Source organism: Muscardinus avellanarius, assembly GCF_963383645.1.
Source record: "Muscardinus avellanarius genome assembly, chromosome: 4".
NCBI lineage: Eukaryota > Metazoa > Chordata > Mammalia > Rodentia > Gliridae > Muscardinus > Muscardinus avellanarius.
The window spans coordinates 48,275,509-48,292,032 of record NC_137789.1 but is presented as its reverse complement, the minus strand read 5'-3'; the positions used below and the strand labels follow the sequence as shown (position 1 = coordinate 48,292,032).

At 35.5% G+C, this 16,524-nt stretch overlaps 1 protein-coding gene across 1 annotated transcript in view; it reads left to right on the top strand.

Annotated features, from left to right (window-relative positions):
- Positions 1-16,524, top strand: part of LRRC69 (leucine rich repeat containing 69) — a gene marked incomplete at both ends in the record, with an annotated part of 90,451 nt that overhangs the window by 13,771 nt on the left and 60,156 nt on the right. The window contains 3 exons of the mRNA XM_080694634.1: positions 444-570; positions 3,875-3,947; positions 12,478-12,673. Coding sequence (XP_080550760.1) covers positions 444-570; positions 3,875-3,947; positions 12,478-12,673 — 396 coding nt within the window. The remainder of the gene's footprint in view (positions 1-443; positions 571-3,874; positions 3,948-12,477; positions 12,674-16,524) is intronic.

Below are 16,524 nucleotides of genomic sequence, written 5' to 3'. Positions count from 1 at the left end.
TTGGTCGAAATGGGATAACTCATTTGTGAATAGTATACAGAAGAACATCAGATCATTAGCTCTGTTTCTGATTTCATAAAATTAGTCCATTTCCAGAGTTTTTAATGGTTGATTCTACGGCTCATCATATTAGGATACTTCTGGGTTGCTGAAGTGAGTTATGAATAGGTCATGAGCTGTGTTTTAAAATTTCCTTGGTTTTAATAAAATTTAATTAACTTAAGTGCTTTAATTAAACAGTAAATTGTGATATAATATAGAATTTTAGCACAATGCTCAAATGAACTTTACTTGTAATGATAATGTTTAGTGTAATCAAAGTAATTAAAGATTATGGGGAAGTTTTCTTGGTTATATAGATCTGAGAAAAAAGGACTAAATTAACTCTTTTTTATCTGAAGATGGATAATATATAAGTTAATTAGATCTCTATCTGTTTGCAGTTGATAGTACTAAATCTGGGAAACAACCATTTAGAAGAAGTTCCAGAAGAGATGAAATACCTTACCTCTCTAAGGAAGCTTCATTTATTTAAAAATAGGATCTCTAGATTTGCATCTGGAACATGTGGTAAGTTAGTAAAAGAACATTATAATTTCAAATTTAATCCCTCATATTTAATAATATGAGACTAAAATAAAAACAGATTTCACATACTTTTATATTTTTATGTTAATGATATTTACATATTACTCTTGAAACTAAGAAATTTTGGAGGTAATAATTGTTTCAATTTTTATATCAAATATTAATTTACATCCAGATTTAAGAGAATAAATATGCATGCATATTAAGCTTAATAAATTAGTGTTAATTTTCTTCTTTTCAGCATCAGTACACATCCATACTCTTGCCTTGGGGAGCCTTGTCCTGAGCTAGAGAAAAAATACTTTGAAAAATAAATCGAGAAAAGCTCTTTATTATTTTCTTTATTCTTTTCACTTTTTAATGTATCAGGTATTAAATCATAATTTTTAACAAAGATATTAAATCTAAGTTAATTTGGGGGAATTATTTACGATTTATTTTTATGGTACTAAGGATTAAACCCAGTGACACTTTACCACTGAGCTACATCTCCTGCCATTTTTTATTTTTTACTTTGGGACAGGGTCTCTCTAAGTTTCTAAGGCTAGACTTGAACTTGTCATCTTTTTACCTAAGCAAGTCGAACTCCTGAGTCATTGGAATTATAGACATGAGCACTGTGCCCAGCAATTTGGGAAGAATTTTAAAGGAAAGATAGGTGATACAGTAAATTGTATTCTTTTTTTATGTTTGCTTTAAGCTAATAATTTCTCTGCTCAAAATGTGTGTGTGTGTGTGTGTGTGTGTGTGTGTGTGCATGCATGTGTATATGCATGTGTGTGTGTGTGTGTGTGTGTGTGTGTGTCTAGGGATTGAACTCAGGACATTCTATCTCCATGCTACATCCTAGTCCTTTTTCTATTTTTTTTTCTGTTTGTTTTGTTTTGAAACAGGGTCTCACGAGGTTTCTGAGAATCTCATTTTATCCTTGAGGCTGTCCTTAAATCTGCAATACTTCTCTCTCAGCCTCCCAAGTACAGGAATTACAGTTGTGTACCACCATGCCCGGCTTATATTCTTTTTATTTAATGCAGGTAGAGTGGGCTTAAGGACAGATGCATGACAGAGAGATCCAGGTGATTTTTGTGGCTTTATTAACTCATGCAAGGCACTTTACCACTTAGTCAGCTTTCTATGGCTGTGATAAAATGGGCGAGATAAAAAGTTAAAAGGAAGAATTTATTTAGGCTCATGGTTTCATAAGTTTCAGTCCCTGGTTGCCTGGCCTTGTTGCTCTGGGTCATACGGTGAGGCCGCACATCATGGTGGAGCATGTGGTGGAGTGAAGCTGCTTGGCTCATGTGGCCAGGAAGCAGGAAGAGAGGGGCAGGGGCGGAGCTCCAACACCCCTGTAAGGGCAAGGGTGCTCCTGCAGGCTCCCAGCTTCTTTTCACTAGACTTTGCCTCCTAAAGGTTCACCACCTGCCAATAACTCCATCTGGTGGGGACCAAGCCTTTAACATATGACCTCTGAGGAACATTCAGTATTCAAACCATGACAGCTCCCAACAGTAAAACCAGAGATATATAATTTATAAATTTATGTGAAAATTGGTGCCTGAGTGTTATATATAATCATGCCATCTTCAAGCAGTAAAAATGAAGAGTATTTAAATTAGATGTTATATTTGATAAAAAAAAACAGACTTCAGTGTCGCCTTAAGGCACTTTATTTAGTTACATTATTTTGTGGCACTGGGGATCAAACCCAGGATTTAGTGGATGCTAGTTAACTGCTCTACCACTGAGCTACATCTCCAGCCCTCAAGGTAGAACCTAGAAAATCCAGCTTGATTGCCATTCTGTTCTGTGTTATATCCTGATTATCCAGGGGTAGAAGTTTTTTGGTGCCCAGGAGCTGATTCTGATCTGATTCTGGAGAGCACAACTATGTTACATGATCCTGTGCCCCTGATTAAAACAGATTGACAGGGCTAGACATGCATCCCCAGGCTGAATCTGTCATATACTCTCTATTTTGAGGACTGCAGAAAAGTTTAAAACAGTTTAATTGGTTTGAGAAAAATCACATGGCCTGAGACAAAGTGTTTTCCCATGAGCTGAATCTGGTTCATAAATAGGTAGGTTCTATTTTGTTGGCTTTCTAAGACTTTTGAATTAGGTACCAAAATTTTTAAGTAGGAAAGTCCACAAAAAGTCTAGATCTCTGACTCTTTTTGTCTGTTTTATTTATTTTTTTATTTTTTATGGTACTGTGGGTGGAACCTAGAGGCTTTCTACCTCCAGGCTATACTCCCAGCCCTATTTTTTTAAAATATATTTTATTTGAAAGCAGGGTCTCACTAAGTTGCTTAGAGCCTCACTAAGTAGGTGAGGCTGGCTTCGAATCTGTGGGATCCTCTTGTCTCAGCCTCCCAAGGGCAGGGATTACAAGTGGGCACCACCACGCCCAGCTGTCTGTTTGTTTTAAATGAAGAAAGGTTAAGCAACACTGCCATCACGTTCCCACAGGACTATGATTGCCATGGTTGACTGACAATGGTTCTGGTTGACAAAGCATAATATCATCTTGATTCCTATAGGCATTTGAGAGCCAGAACACTGTCTGGAGAGCACGGCTATGTTACGTGACCTGGCTGTGAACATTCAGACTCAGCAGTTGTTAGCTGGGCATGTTAGCACAGGTTTGTAACCCCAGTACTTAGAAGGCTGAGACAGGAGGATCACTGTCAGCCTCAGCTCCTTAGTGAAGCCCTCCAAAACTTAGTGAGACCATATTTCAGAAATAAAGACAGAAAAATAGGGCTGGGGGTATAGCTTGGTGGTAGAATACCCTTGGGTTCAAACCTCAGTGCTGGGAAAAAAAAAAAAAAAGACTCACGAGTTGTGGGATGGCTCTGCATATGTGGAAAAATACAACAAATCTGTCCAAATGTGTCCCATAGAGAAAGAATGTGTTGAGAGGAACAAAGAGATAATATAAATATAAAGTGGGAGAAGCTTTATTGGGAAAATAAACTCTATGTTCTACATAGATATTGGAAGATCATATTCCTGGTTCCTTGGGGCTTTTAGTTTCTGGTTGTGGAAATCTGATTGTACCTTTTTCTGTCCTCAGACACTATGGCCTTGGCATTTTGTGGTAAGTTACCCCTTTTTTTGTCTGAGCTAGTTTATGAGAGTGTTGGTCATCAGCAGCCAAAACAGCAACCAAAAGAGCCTTGTGCAGGGCAAGAAGCCAGAAGAAAAACAAAGGTGTATAGAAAAGTGACTAAAAATGATTTCCTAACAGATGGCTAAAGTAACTAAAATTATTTTCTGGCAGATGGCTTACAAAACTTGATCCTGCTTAATCTGAACAACAATCGGCTTTCATGTCTTCCTCAAGAAGTCGGCAGGTAATTTTGTTTATAGCGCTACTTGGTTAAACACCCCCCCCCCCCCAACATCATCCTGGTCCTCTGAAAGCGTCAGCTCTCTGGAGGATTTGTACAGAGCACAAAAGAGCCGAAGGACTGAAGCAAGCCACTAATTTGAAGCAGATGATTCCTCAAGCACTTCAGAGAACTGAAAAACAGCAGAACTCGGTAGCCTAAGTGTAAAAATGGGGTCTGAAACAAAGTTGGGAAGCTGATCTTGTTATCGACTTCCCAACTCCGGGGTTCTTGGAGCTTGCTCAGCCACAGAATTGGGGACATTAAATTTTATTTCACATGAGAACTATAAGCCATTTTGAGCTTCACAAAAAAGGTAATATAAAAGCCAGGGATTTAACACTACAGTGTAATTTTCATTTTAAACTCCCACATTTTGTTATCATTAATGACAACAAAAAACACTTTCCCTTACCCACACATCTGCACCGACAGTCTGCCATTACAGTGTCTTTCTGGAGCCAGCTGAGGGCCTTGTCTTTCTTTAGGCAAAATGCTCTCTTGGGCATCCCTCTGACAGATGGAGAGAGAACCCTGTTCAGGTTTACTTTGGAGACTCTCTTTATTGCCTGTTGAATAGAAACAGATGTACAAAGTAAGAGCATCCAGGTTTTATAGGACAACACAGAATCACAAATAGTCTTTGACACAAGGCTTTTCGAAACACCTAAAGTCTATTCTGATTCACTTGCTATACCTCCAACCAAAAGTGTTAGCTTTTCTAAATAGAATTTTATAGGGAAAAATGTATTTCAAGTTAAGAAAACTAGAAAAAAATTGAATTAATCTAATTTCTATAGAAGAGTGATAATTAGAGTAATGAAGATGATATTAGTTGTCTACTTTTTCATTTATTCATCTTACCCATTGATTTATGTATTGATGATGATATAATGAATAAAGGATACCTTGGAAGATGTGGAGACCTCTGGGCTACACTCCCAGACCTATTTTATATTTTTATTTGGAAACAGGGTCTCTTAAGCCAGCGAGGCTGGCTTTGAACCTGCGCGACCCTCCTGTCTCCACCTCCCAAGTGTGGGGATTACAAGCGTGCGCCCCCATGCCCAGCTCATTTCTTTTTTTTAATGTCTTTTATTGGTGCATTGTAGTCATACATCTTAATGGGATAAAAGACTTGTGTAGACATATATGCACAGTTCACCCAATAAGCCCATACTCAACCCCCACTCCATTCCCTCCTCATCCTTCCATCCCACACTTGGCTTAGTGATTGACTTTGATATGTTTGTTTAAGTGCATCATGTGCTTTAGAGAGTTTCCCTCTTCTCCCTCCCATCCCCTCAATTAAGTCGCCTTATTTGCTCCTCTATAGGATCTCCTTCTTCATCTAGAGAGTTCCTCCTCTTACCCATTTCTCCCTAGCTTTCGCATATTAAAGAAAGCATTCGATTTCTTCTTTTTTGTGACTGACTAATCTCACTTAGCATAATGTCTTCCAGTTCCATCCATTTCCCTGTAAATGATGTAATTGCATTTTTCTTTATGGCAGAGTAAAATTTCATTGTGTACATATTGCACAGTTTTGTAATCCATTCATCTGTTGATGGACCTCTTGGCTGGTTCCATAGTTTGGCAATGGTGAATTGTGCAGCTATGAACATGGATATGCATGCATTAGTTTGGTACTTTAGTTTCCTTTCTTTTGGGTAGATACCCAGGAATTTTGAATATATAAACTTCAAAGTTCTTGCAGCTATAATAAGTTATGATTTTAAAATTTATAAAGCTTATCTATGTTTTTGATCTGAGAGATACTATATTTAAGGAATCATAACAATCTAAGGTGATATGGTAGAAAATTAAAGGAAAGCTATCCCTGAACAAAGTAAGTTTGTAAATGTCTAGGTCCATGTTGTTCAGTAGTTATTTCTGGGTTGTCTGTATTCTGGCTGGGCCTAATGTTACAAGCTAGTTGTTTTCTCTCCAAGCACAATTTCTTTTCCTACCCCTGGGGAAATTTCTTTCCCTTCTCTTATCTTCAGTCTCTTCATCTGCACAATGAAGGTAGTAATAGTACCTACTTTGTAGTGTTATTTTGAGGTTCAAATATGCTAACCATATAATGTGCTAAGAGTTAAGCTAGTGCTCAGTGGATGTTAGCTTTTGTTATGATGGGATATTATTTTTATTTTAGCTCCTCTCTGTTCTCCTCATTCACTACTTTTTAAAGACAAAGGAGTGATTTGGTGGATTTGGTAGAAGCACTGAATGTGTATGGAATGGCGTTCTCCTCTTGCCCTACCATGAAGTAAGCAGTCACCTCAACAGGAAATGCTGCAACTTAATGTTTAATTCAGAGGAGGGCTAGTAGGGAATCGGAGAGGATGCACATCAACTCTGTGCTGAATCTTGAGCAAGGTCCTTCCTCCCTTTCTCCCTCCCTCCTTCCCTCCCTCCCTCCCTCCCTCCCTCCCTTCCTTCCTTTCTTCCTCCTTGCTTCCTTGTTCAGAACCCATTAGGGGAAGAGACAGTTCGGTGTGTTAACCTGCTTAATCTACAAGTATCTGTTCATAGGCTTGGAGTCAGAATAGGGCAGGTGAGAGTTTTATTGCTAAACATCCTCTCATGGGTGGAGCTGCACAGCTACAGCAAGAAGAGAACATAGGTCTATTGGGGATAGACTCAGAAAAAAGGAGAAGGGAGGGAGGAAGGGGGTCAAGCTAATGGACTCAAATCTTGTTTCCAGATTCACCACTAGGGAGGTAAATCTGTGATGTTCTTCCTAGGCCCAGTTGGGAGGGAGGAGGACAGGAGAAGCTGCAAGTATAGTTCCTTGGCTAGGTCTTCCTTTAAAGAGTTACTCTCCCTGCTGTGTGGGAACAGGGACCATGAGAGGTGTTTATCTTCTCCCTCCCCATTTTACTCACTTAAATTCACGAGGAATACATTTAGAATGGGCTCTGAGCTCAGTTTTGTGCCTCGAAATAGAAAAAAAAGAGAAGAAAATCTAATTCCTATACGGTAATCCAGATTAGAGTTAAAACAAGGGTTACAATAGTGATTAGTGAAGAAAATTCTTCCCTTTCTCACAAAACCTACCCACATATTTCACTCCTTCTAAATACTGAATTTGTATTCCTTGACTCTTTATACTCCCTGAAAATGACTTTTCTTTCTACCTTACTGAAAAAAAATGAGCTCCCTCAGTTTTATCCTTCTAACCTCTTCATCTTCATTGTTCCACTTCTTCCCTCATTCTGTTCTTTTCTTTTTTTTACTTTTTTTGTTCATCTGTAGCGTTAATTGCTGCTCAGCCCCTTATAAATTCTTTTCACTGTATTTCACTGTACATCATTTTCAAAGGTCAATGATGCCCTTCAGGTAGCAAAATATTATGGCATTTTTCTCTCTGTTTAATAAAAATACACAAAACCCATGAGTGTATGAGTCAATGGGTTTTGACAAATATGCACACACCAATACTATGCAAAATATTTCCTCTAGCCCTGTAATTTTCTCATGTCCCTTCCAGCAAATTCTTACTTCTCCTAAGCAACCAGTATTTGATTTCTATATCTATAATTTTACCTTTTCTAGAATGAAATGAGTGAAATATTTCAATATGTGCACATTATTCTGTGTCTGTGTTCTTTTGTTTAAAATATATGTTTTGATTCATCTTACTATTGTACTTATTAATAGCTCATTGTTTTTGTTTTTCCTAAGTAATATTTTATTGCATAAATTTGCTATAAAGAATTTGTCTTTTTTCTTGTTTGTGTATATTTTTTCAGTTTGGAGCTATTATAAATTAAGCTGTTATAAATATTCTTGTTGAAGACCTTTTGTGGATATGTGTTCATTACTCATTTTAATTTCTAAGAGTATAATTATAGAGTCCTTAGGTATAAGGTAAGTGTGTACATTAGTACATTAGTCCTGAATGATTTGCCAATGTTTTAGCAAAGATGGTTTACCATTTTACACCAACTTTTTCTTTAATTGTTTTTTTTTTTTTTTTTTTTTTTGGTTGTACTGGGGATTTAATTCAGGAACATTCTACCACTGAGCTATACTCTCAGCTTTATTTATTTATTTTTTTAAAAGGGTCTTACTGAATTGCAGAGAAGTTGCTGAGGCTATTCTTAAATTTGCTATTCTCCTTTCTCAGTCTCCCAAGTACTAGGATTACAGGCATGTACCACCATGCTGAGATTAATTATCAGTTTTTAAAATTTTATCCATTCTGGTGAGCATGATGTAAAATCTCATTTATAGTTTTATTTTCAATTTTTCTCATGAATAATGATGGTAAACACCTTTTCATGTTCTTATTCGCCATTCACATATCTTCTTTTCTGAAGTACCTGTTTCCAGTATTTTGTTCACTAAAAATATTGTGTAGACAGGTGTGATGGCACACACTTATAATCTCAGTACTTGGGAGACTGAGACAGGAGGATCAGAGGTTCTTGGCCAGCATTATCTTCTTAGTGAGACCCTTTGCAACCCAGTGAGACTCTGCTTCAAAATTAAGAATAAAAAATAGGGCTGGGGGTATAGCTCAGTGGGTAGAATGTCCCTGTTCAATCCCCACTACTGTAAACAAATTTAAAAAAATAAAAAGATTATGTATAGTTTCTTAGAATTAAGATATAATAATTTGTTATGTATTTTGAGTGCAGTGTTTTGCAAGTATATTTGTTGCAGATATTTCTTCCAATCTGTAGTTTATTTTTTTATTTTTCTTAATAGTAACTTTTGATGAGCTGAAGTTTTTGTTTGTTTGGGTTTTTTTTTTTTTTTTCAGTACTGAGAATTGAACCCAGGGGCATTCTACCTCTGAGGTACACCCCTATTTTTTATTCTTTATTTTGAAACAAGTTCTCACTGGTTTGCAAAGGGCCTCACTAAGTAGCTGAAGCCGTTCTCTAATTGCAATTTTTCTGTCTCAGCCTCCCAAATGCTGGGATTACGAGCGTGAGCCACAACGCCTGGCTGAGCTGGAGTTTTGTACTTGGCCAAGTTATAGATTTTCTTTTATGATTAGTGCTTTTTTTGTGGCATTTTAATGAAGTCTTTTCTTACCACAAAGTTATCAGAATAGTATCACATATTTTCTAAGAATTATTGTTTTAGTTTTTGTTTGGATATAGTATCAGTCTTGAGTTAATGTTTGTTCATGGTTTGAAGCAATGGTCAAAATTCATCCCTTATGTATTTAGCCAGTTGTTGTAGACCCATTTGTTCAAAGATGATCTTTTTTTAGTAGAATTGCATGGGCCTCCTTTTATGAAGGCACTAATTCCATTTATGCACACTCTGCCCTTGTGACTTAGTAACCTCTTAAGGGCCTCATCTCCTAATGCTATCACTTTAGTGATTAGGCTGTAACATATTGATTTTAGTAGGTCACAACTATTATTTCTCCAGTACCAAGCTATCTTGATTACTATAGCTGTGTTGTAAGATTTGAAGCCAGGCAATGCCTGCCTGCCTTCCTTCTTTCCTTCCTTCTTTTATTCTTTCTTCCTTCTCTTTCCTTTGTTTTTCTTTGTAATCAGTTTGACTGTCTTGTGTCCTTTGGATTTTCATATAAATTTTGATATTGATTTGTTAATGTTTTATAATCATTTACTGGTGTGTTGTAGTCTCACATCACAAGGTAGTTTTGAGTGATATTGACGTACATGCCTGTAGCACTTGGTGAGCGTACCCCACCTCTTTCCCACTCTCCCTTTCCTCATGCAGGATATTGATTGACACTGATGTGCTCACTGCCCCACACACTCCCTTGAACCATCTTCCTTGCTCCATTAACAAAACCTATTTGTTAATAGTTTTATAAAAAATTGTTGAGATTTTTTAAAATTTAGCTCTCTTAATGAATCTATAGATCTATATTTGGAAAATTATCATGTTATCAGTATTTCCTTTTTGTATATGAGAAATAACTTTATTTTTAGTTTTGTACTTCTGTTTAAAGCCCCTTTATATTTTCTTAATTATAATTTATAGTTTTCAGCATAAAGGTTCTTTTGGTCTTTTGTTAAATGTCCTCTTACCCATTTTACAGAGGTTTTTATTTTATTGTTAGCATAAATGAATTTTTGAATTTTATTTTCCAATTGTTGTGTCTAGAGTATAGAGGTATAGTATATATTTTCTGAAATATTGGCTTTGTTGTTTGTCTCTCTGTTTTTAGTTTTAGTGCTTTTGTTTGTTGATTTGAATTATATCACTTTAACATTCAAGCTCCTGAATATCTCTTCAATTTTGCAATGTTATTCTTTCACACTTTTAGAGATTCCTTAATCAGGTTCTTCTATTTCTCTGCTCATGACTTCTCTGGGTGCCTTTATTTCTTGTCAGCATTTGTATTCCTCAAGACCCTTTCTATTGGCTTCCCCTCCCCCCCCTTTTTTTACAGTTCCTGTCAGTCTCATCTCCTCACATGTTTTTCACTACTATATGTGTAAATTCTTTTTTCAAATTCTCTTCACTGGTACTGATCATTCCCCTAACCTTCAGTCTCACACTTCCAATTGCCTAAAAATTCAGTTCCTTCAATGTATTGCTTTAGGCTCAACACAGCCTTGAGTGTATTGTATTTCATTCTTGGCTTTGAAAGCAGGTATGACTGTATTTGAATCGTGACACAATTACCTACTATGCACGTACTTTGGGAAAGTTATTTACTGCCTTTCACACACTATTTTCCTCCTTTCTAAAACAAGAGAAACATTTCCAACTTTATGGTTACAGTAATGATTAAATTTAATGCATAAATATACAATAGTTTCTCAGTACTATAAATTCCCTGCTGCTTGTTTATTTAACTATCTGCATAGCTTAGTATTCCCTCTTATTTTCCTCTTTTACAAGTTCTACTAATCAGAACCAGTTTAAAAAATAACAATTATTTAAAAAATTGTGATATACTTTTCAGGTATAATATCTATCATTATAGACTCAAATTTCTTAATTTTCATTCTTTTTTTCACTCTATAAAGCATTTTCTTCCCTCACTTTCTGGGTCTACTTAATATCTCTTTCTGAACCATGAAATTCAGAGGACAGAATTTGTGGTTGATTCATCTTTGCATTTTCAAGAGTAATGAAGCAGTGCTCCTGTCTATTTGGTACTTGGTATCACTTTATTTTTGTCTATTTATATGCCTATATATCTATATTCGTGTATAATGAAAACAAAGCTTTCTTTTTAAAAATCTAGATATGTATATAACTACTCATAAATAATCGTATGATTGTAAAATGTTTTTATGATTTCTATTTTAACTGAAATTAGATAATATTTCAGTACAGTTTTGGTTAGGCATTTCCCTGAATGCTAATGATGTTGAACTTTCTATATATTTGTTAGCCATTTATATTTCTTTTCTTTAAAGAAGTTTCTATTAAGTTCAGTTGCCCACTTATTGATTGGATTATTTGCTTTGTTGAGTCCTTTGGGGGATGTCTTTTGGGATTTTTCTATATATTTTAGACACTAATTTTCTATCAGAGGAATAGCTTGCTAATATTTTCCCCCATTCATCAAGAGTACAAACAGTAATAAATGCTGGCCAGGAACTGGGGGAAAAAGAACACTTATACACTGTTGGTGGGATTGTAAAATACAACCTCCGAATAGATCCATCATGTAACCCAGTTATACCATTCCTCAGTATCTTTCCAAAAGAAAGACAGGATACCATAGTAATACATGCATACTCATATTTATAGTAGAATAATTCACAATAGCTAAATTATCTAACAAACCTAGATATCTGTCATCAGATGAATGGAGGAAGAAATATATATATATATATATATATATATATATATATATATATATATATATACACATACATATATATATTATGAGTATATATACACATAATGGAATTTTATTCAGTTTCACAAAGAAGAACAAAATTATGTAATATTCAAGAAAATGGGTGAAACTGGAGAACATCATGCTAAGTGAGGTCAGCCAGACTCATCAAATCAAGGGCCACACATTTTCTTTCATATGAGGAGGGCAGAGGGAAAATAGGAAACAAAAGGGACTTTATGAAAATGAGGAGAAAGACCAGTAAAGTAGTAGAAGGGGATTGGGAGAGGGAGAAAAAGGGGAAAAATAAGGCTTGAGAGAAACAGATTCAGTAATGTTATGTTTGTATATGAATATATCCCTACCAATCTCACTGGCATGTACAGAGAAGGGCAAGAGGGCAGGAAATGGGGAGGGAAACACACCAACAAGTAGAACTGTGTGCATATTTGAATATATCACTTTGAATCTCACTATAATGTACAATTACAATGCATCAATAAAAAATAAAATACTTAAAAATTGAGTTTCAGGAATGACTATTTTGCTTGAACATTTCACAGCAATTGTAAACACCTACAGTAAGATTCAGATAAAGTACAAAAACAAGTGATACATAGCTTCTGGTAAGTCACACTTGTTCAATGGACTTTCTTGTTCTTGTGAGTTTCATTCACACACTTTATTTTTTAGATTAAAAAGCCTTATATATCTGAGTATAAATAATAACCAGCTCACCAGCATTCCTGCAGAACTTGGTCACCTTACAGATCTTTCTGACCTGCAACTTAACTACAATCAGCTGATTTGCATACCTGAAGAGATTAAGTTCTTGAAGAAGCTCCAGAAGCTTTTTCTGGCCAGGAACAACATTGAGGCTTTGCCAGAGGTAAGCCAAACAGGGGAACGCATATTTTTATTGTTATGGAGGAGCTCATTTTAACATCATGGGAAGTAGGTATACATAATAAGACTTGGGTATGAACATACAAGCCATCACTTTCTTTCTCTCAGATTAAATGTTGTTTATTCCCAAATCCCTATGACAGAAGAGGGTCCTAATTTAGATTATTTCAGTGTCTGTCAAATTTAATAAGAAAACATAAAGTGCTCACTTAAATTTGAATTTCAAAAAATAAAAATTTGTAGCCAAAGTATGTTCCAGATATTGCATGGAGCATATTTAAAACTAAAATATTATTCATTGTCTAAAATTTAAGTGAGCATTATATTCTTATATGGTAATTCTCTATGCAGAACAAAATTGTTTTCTCTTTGGAATATTTACTGGGTATCTTCCATTTTTCCTTTATTTCATTGATCCTTTCCAACCTCTCCTGGGCCTGAAAGGCTGGCTGTGCCATTGGCATCTGTGAGCTTCTTTGCCTTCTTGCTTCTTTTGGATATGGCCCATGAAAAGCACTAGCAAGAAATGATGGGTATGAGGAGCATGAGTGCTAGAGTCCATTACCATGGGAGCATCAGTGGCAGGGCAGGTTGGATGCATGTCTTTCTGTATGTCTGGTGATTGTCTTATAGACTATTACTTCTTCCCTTTGGCTCTTTAGGTCTAGGGTAGTAAAGAATTCTCAGCTGCTGCTAGCCATCTGGGTTTAGGGAGCCACTCATTGGGTTTAAGGAACTTATCTTCACAATTGCCAAACTATGGATCCAGCCAAGATGTTCATCAACAGATTACAAAACTATGGGATATGTACACAATGGAATTGTACTTAACTTATTTAAAACCAGCCAAACTTTTATTAATAGGGCCTTTACTAAACCCTTCAGATTTACCAGTATGACTAGGAGCCTACTAGGAACATGATTTACTTCTTTTCTTATGCAAATAAGAATTAATTTTATAGGGAATGCATGGTGAACAGTAAGTCAAGGAATAAAAAGTAGCAGATTAAAAAGGAAAACTTGTAAATGGAAAATCTTTACAGTTTTATTTCTCTTTTATGAGGATATTCTCTCTAAAAATACTATCTATACTATATGGTGATATTTGACAATAAGATTGTGGTATGTTTAAAATTATTCTTGAGTTTTTTAAAATCATGATTTCTATAAACATGTAAAACATATTTTGAAATTAAAAAATAAAATCATTAGCCAGGCGTGGTGGTGCACACTTGTAATCCCCGCGCTTGGGAGGCAGAGACAGGAGGATCGCGCAGGTTCGAAGCCAGCCGCATGCGCTGGCTTAGGAGACCCTGCTTCCAAATAAAAATGTAAAAATAGGTCTGGGAGTGTAGCCCGGAAGTAGAAGGGCTTCCAGGCACCCCAGTACCACCAAAAAAAAAATCATTAAAATAAATCTTTATTTGAAGGAAAAACAATAATATCAGAAAAGTACCATCATATGAAATATAATCTTTTGTGTTCATAACACCTCTCTGACAAAGCTCTTACTATCCCTGTGTTAGAATACATAACAAGGGACTAATATAACTTGGATACAATTTAGAAAGGACAGAAAAGAGGGTCAGACCCATGTCTATCTGACTTAAATGTCTATCCTTCAAGTCTATCCTTACTCTTAATACAATTGTATAAATCCCAAGATGTATGAGCTTTTAAAAATCATATGCTATCAGCCTTGTCTTGAACATTCATGTAAATATGTCTGTGATAATTTGTATCCTTGGACATTTAATATGATTCAGTCTATCATTGTTCTTTTTCATCTGCATTATCAATGATAATGCATTACATACAAACTCATTTGTTTTAGCCTTCCAAGAAGGGATTATAGGTGCATAGCACCACACCCTTAGATAGTTTATCCAGTTTTTAGGGTTAAATTTTTTATTTGTTTTAAATTTTTTATTTGTTTTAAATGTAAAACATCCTATTTGGTACATATGACAGCCTAAATGACCTTTCATAATTTTTTTTTCAGTTCTTTATATTTCTTTATCTTTTTGCTATACTAAGACTCCTGTGGTTCTATCCCAAGTTACTGTTTTCCTCTCCATGAAACATAGTTAATCCCAAAGATACCAAATAATCTCAGGTTACTCCCTATTTTTTCTAGGAAGCCTTGTCTGATTTCATAACACCAAATTTCCTATTTTTTGCTCATGTTTCTCTATTTTTAACTTTTCAGAATACTTATTCCCATAGCACAATTTGATCATCACCTATTTATGAATTTTAATACTTGATTAAAAATAATGAGGGATGTGTAGGTACAAAAATGTCAATAACAAAAATATCAAGGGCAATAACAGCAGTCATGACCACATAACTGTAACAACAAACAAATAAAGAAGGAGGTCAACAGCAGTACAAGTAGCACTATCGAGCATTTCCAAGTAGATTTGGAAGTCTTTACGTTTTAACTTGTGATATTGAGATCATATTGGGACTCTGAAAGGCCTTTAGCTAAAAAACTAATAAGGCAAATAGAATGACAAGGAAGGTTATTTGGTACTTAGAAGGTTAGATGGTATTACTGATAGTTATAGGAATGGGAACCACAGGTATCCTCAGCTATTACCCATCAGTAATAGGTAATATTTCTTGACTAAGGCTGTTTTGTTCTTAGAGCACCTTGCATCCTGTGACCAAGCATTGCAGGGATATAGAAGTTTGTGCATTTCTGCCGATGGAGAAAAATTTTGATGGGCAATACCCACTCTGGACTCCCCCTCCTTGTCAAATAATCATCAGTTGAATCCGAAACCTTTTGAATTTTTCCAATTCTACTTCTCAATCCTTCCTTTTTACTGGAATGGACCCCTAAAACCACCTAGCACCCCCAAACTCCATCTTAACATCTGCTTCCAGGGACTGAAATTTGTAATAACATGCAATCAGAACAAAGAGAAAAACAGTTGAGACAACTAAAGAGACAGACGTAGCATCTTTAAGGGAGAGGCTTGGCCATCAAAATAGGAATGTCATTTCAGAAAAAGGTCTACACATGCTTGAAATCGTTTAGTAAACCATGCCTTTATTTTTCAGTTAAAAATGCTTTAGATATTTAGTTTTCTTTAAAAAGCCTATTTATCCTTTGCTTGTTATTAGTGCCCCATAACAATCACGTGGTTAATATGGTAATTTATAGTCATGTTGAGCATAGTGTTAGAAAACACTAACAGATTTTATTTTCTTTAAAGGAAAGGGCATTGTTAAAATGATGCTAAGAAAAAGGTTGGTGCATAATAAATTCTGGCAAAAAGAGATGATATTTCAGATTATATATGATTGTGTTTGTTTGTTTGTTTGTTTGTTTGCTTCTGGGTCTGGGGATGGAACCCATGGGCATTCGACATCTGAGCTATACCCCCTGCCCTAGTTTTTAATTCTTTTTAATTTGAAACAGGGTCACACTAAGTTGTGGAGGACCTCACTAAGTAGCTGTCCACGAACCTCCTGTCTCAGCCTCCTGAATGCTGGGATTACAGGCGTGTGCCACCACACCTGGCTATATATATTTTTTCTGTTTCTTTTTATTTTAATAATAAGTAATGTTTTCTGAGTGCTTGATATATATTAGGCTCTTTAATAATCACTTTCATGTTAGCAAATCATTTAATGCATTCAAAAACAACATAAATTAGAAATTTCTATTAGCATTTATCTATTATTTCTACAAATGGAAAAATCAGAGTACAAAGAGATGCTTAGTTATTTGTCCAGTTTCAGTTGGTCAGGTGAGATTTGAACATAGAAGTAGCCTAATTCATAATATGTTATATTGCCCTGGAGTGGTCAGAAAAAATAGAG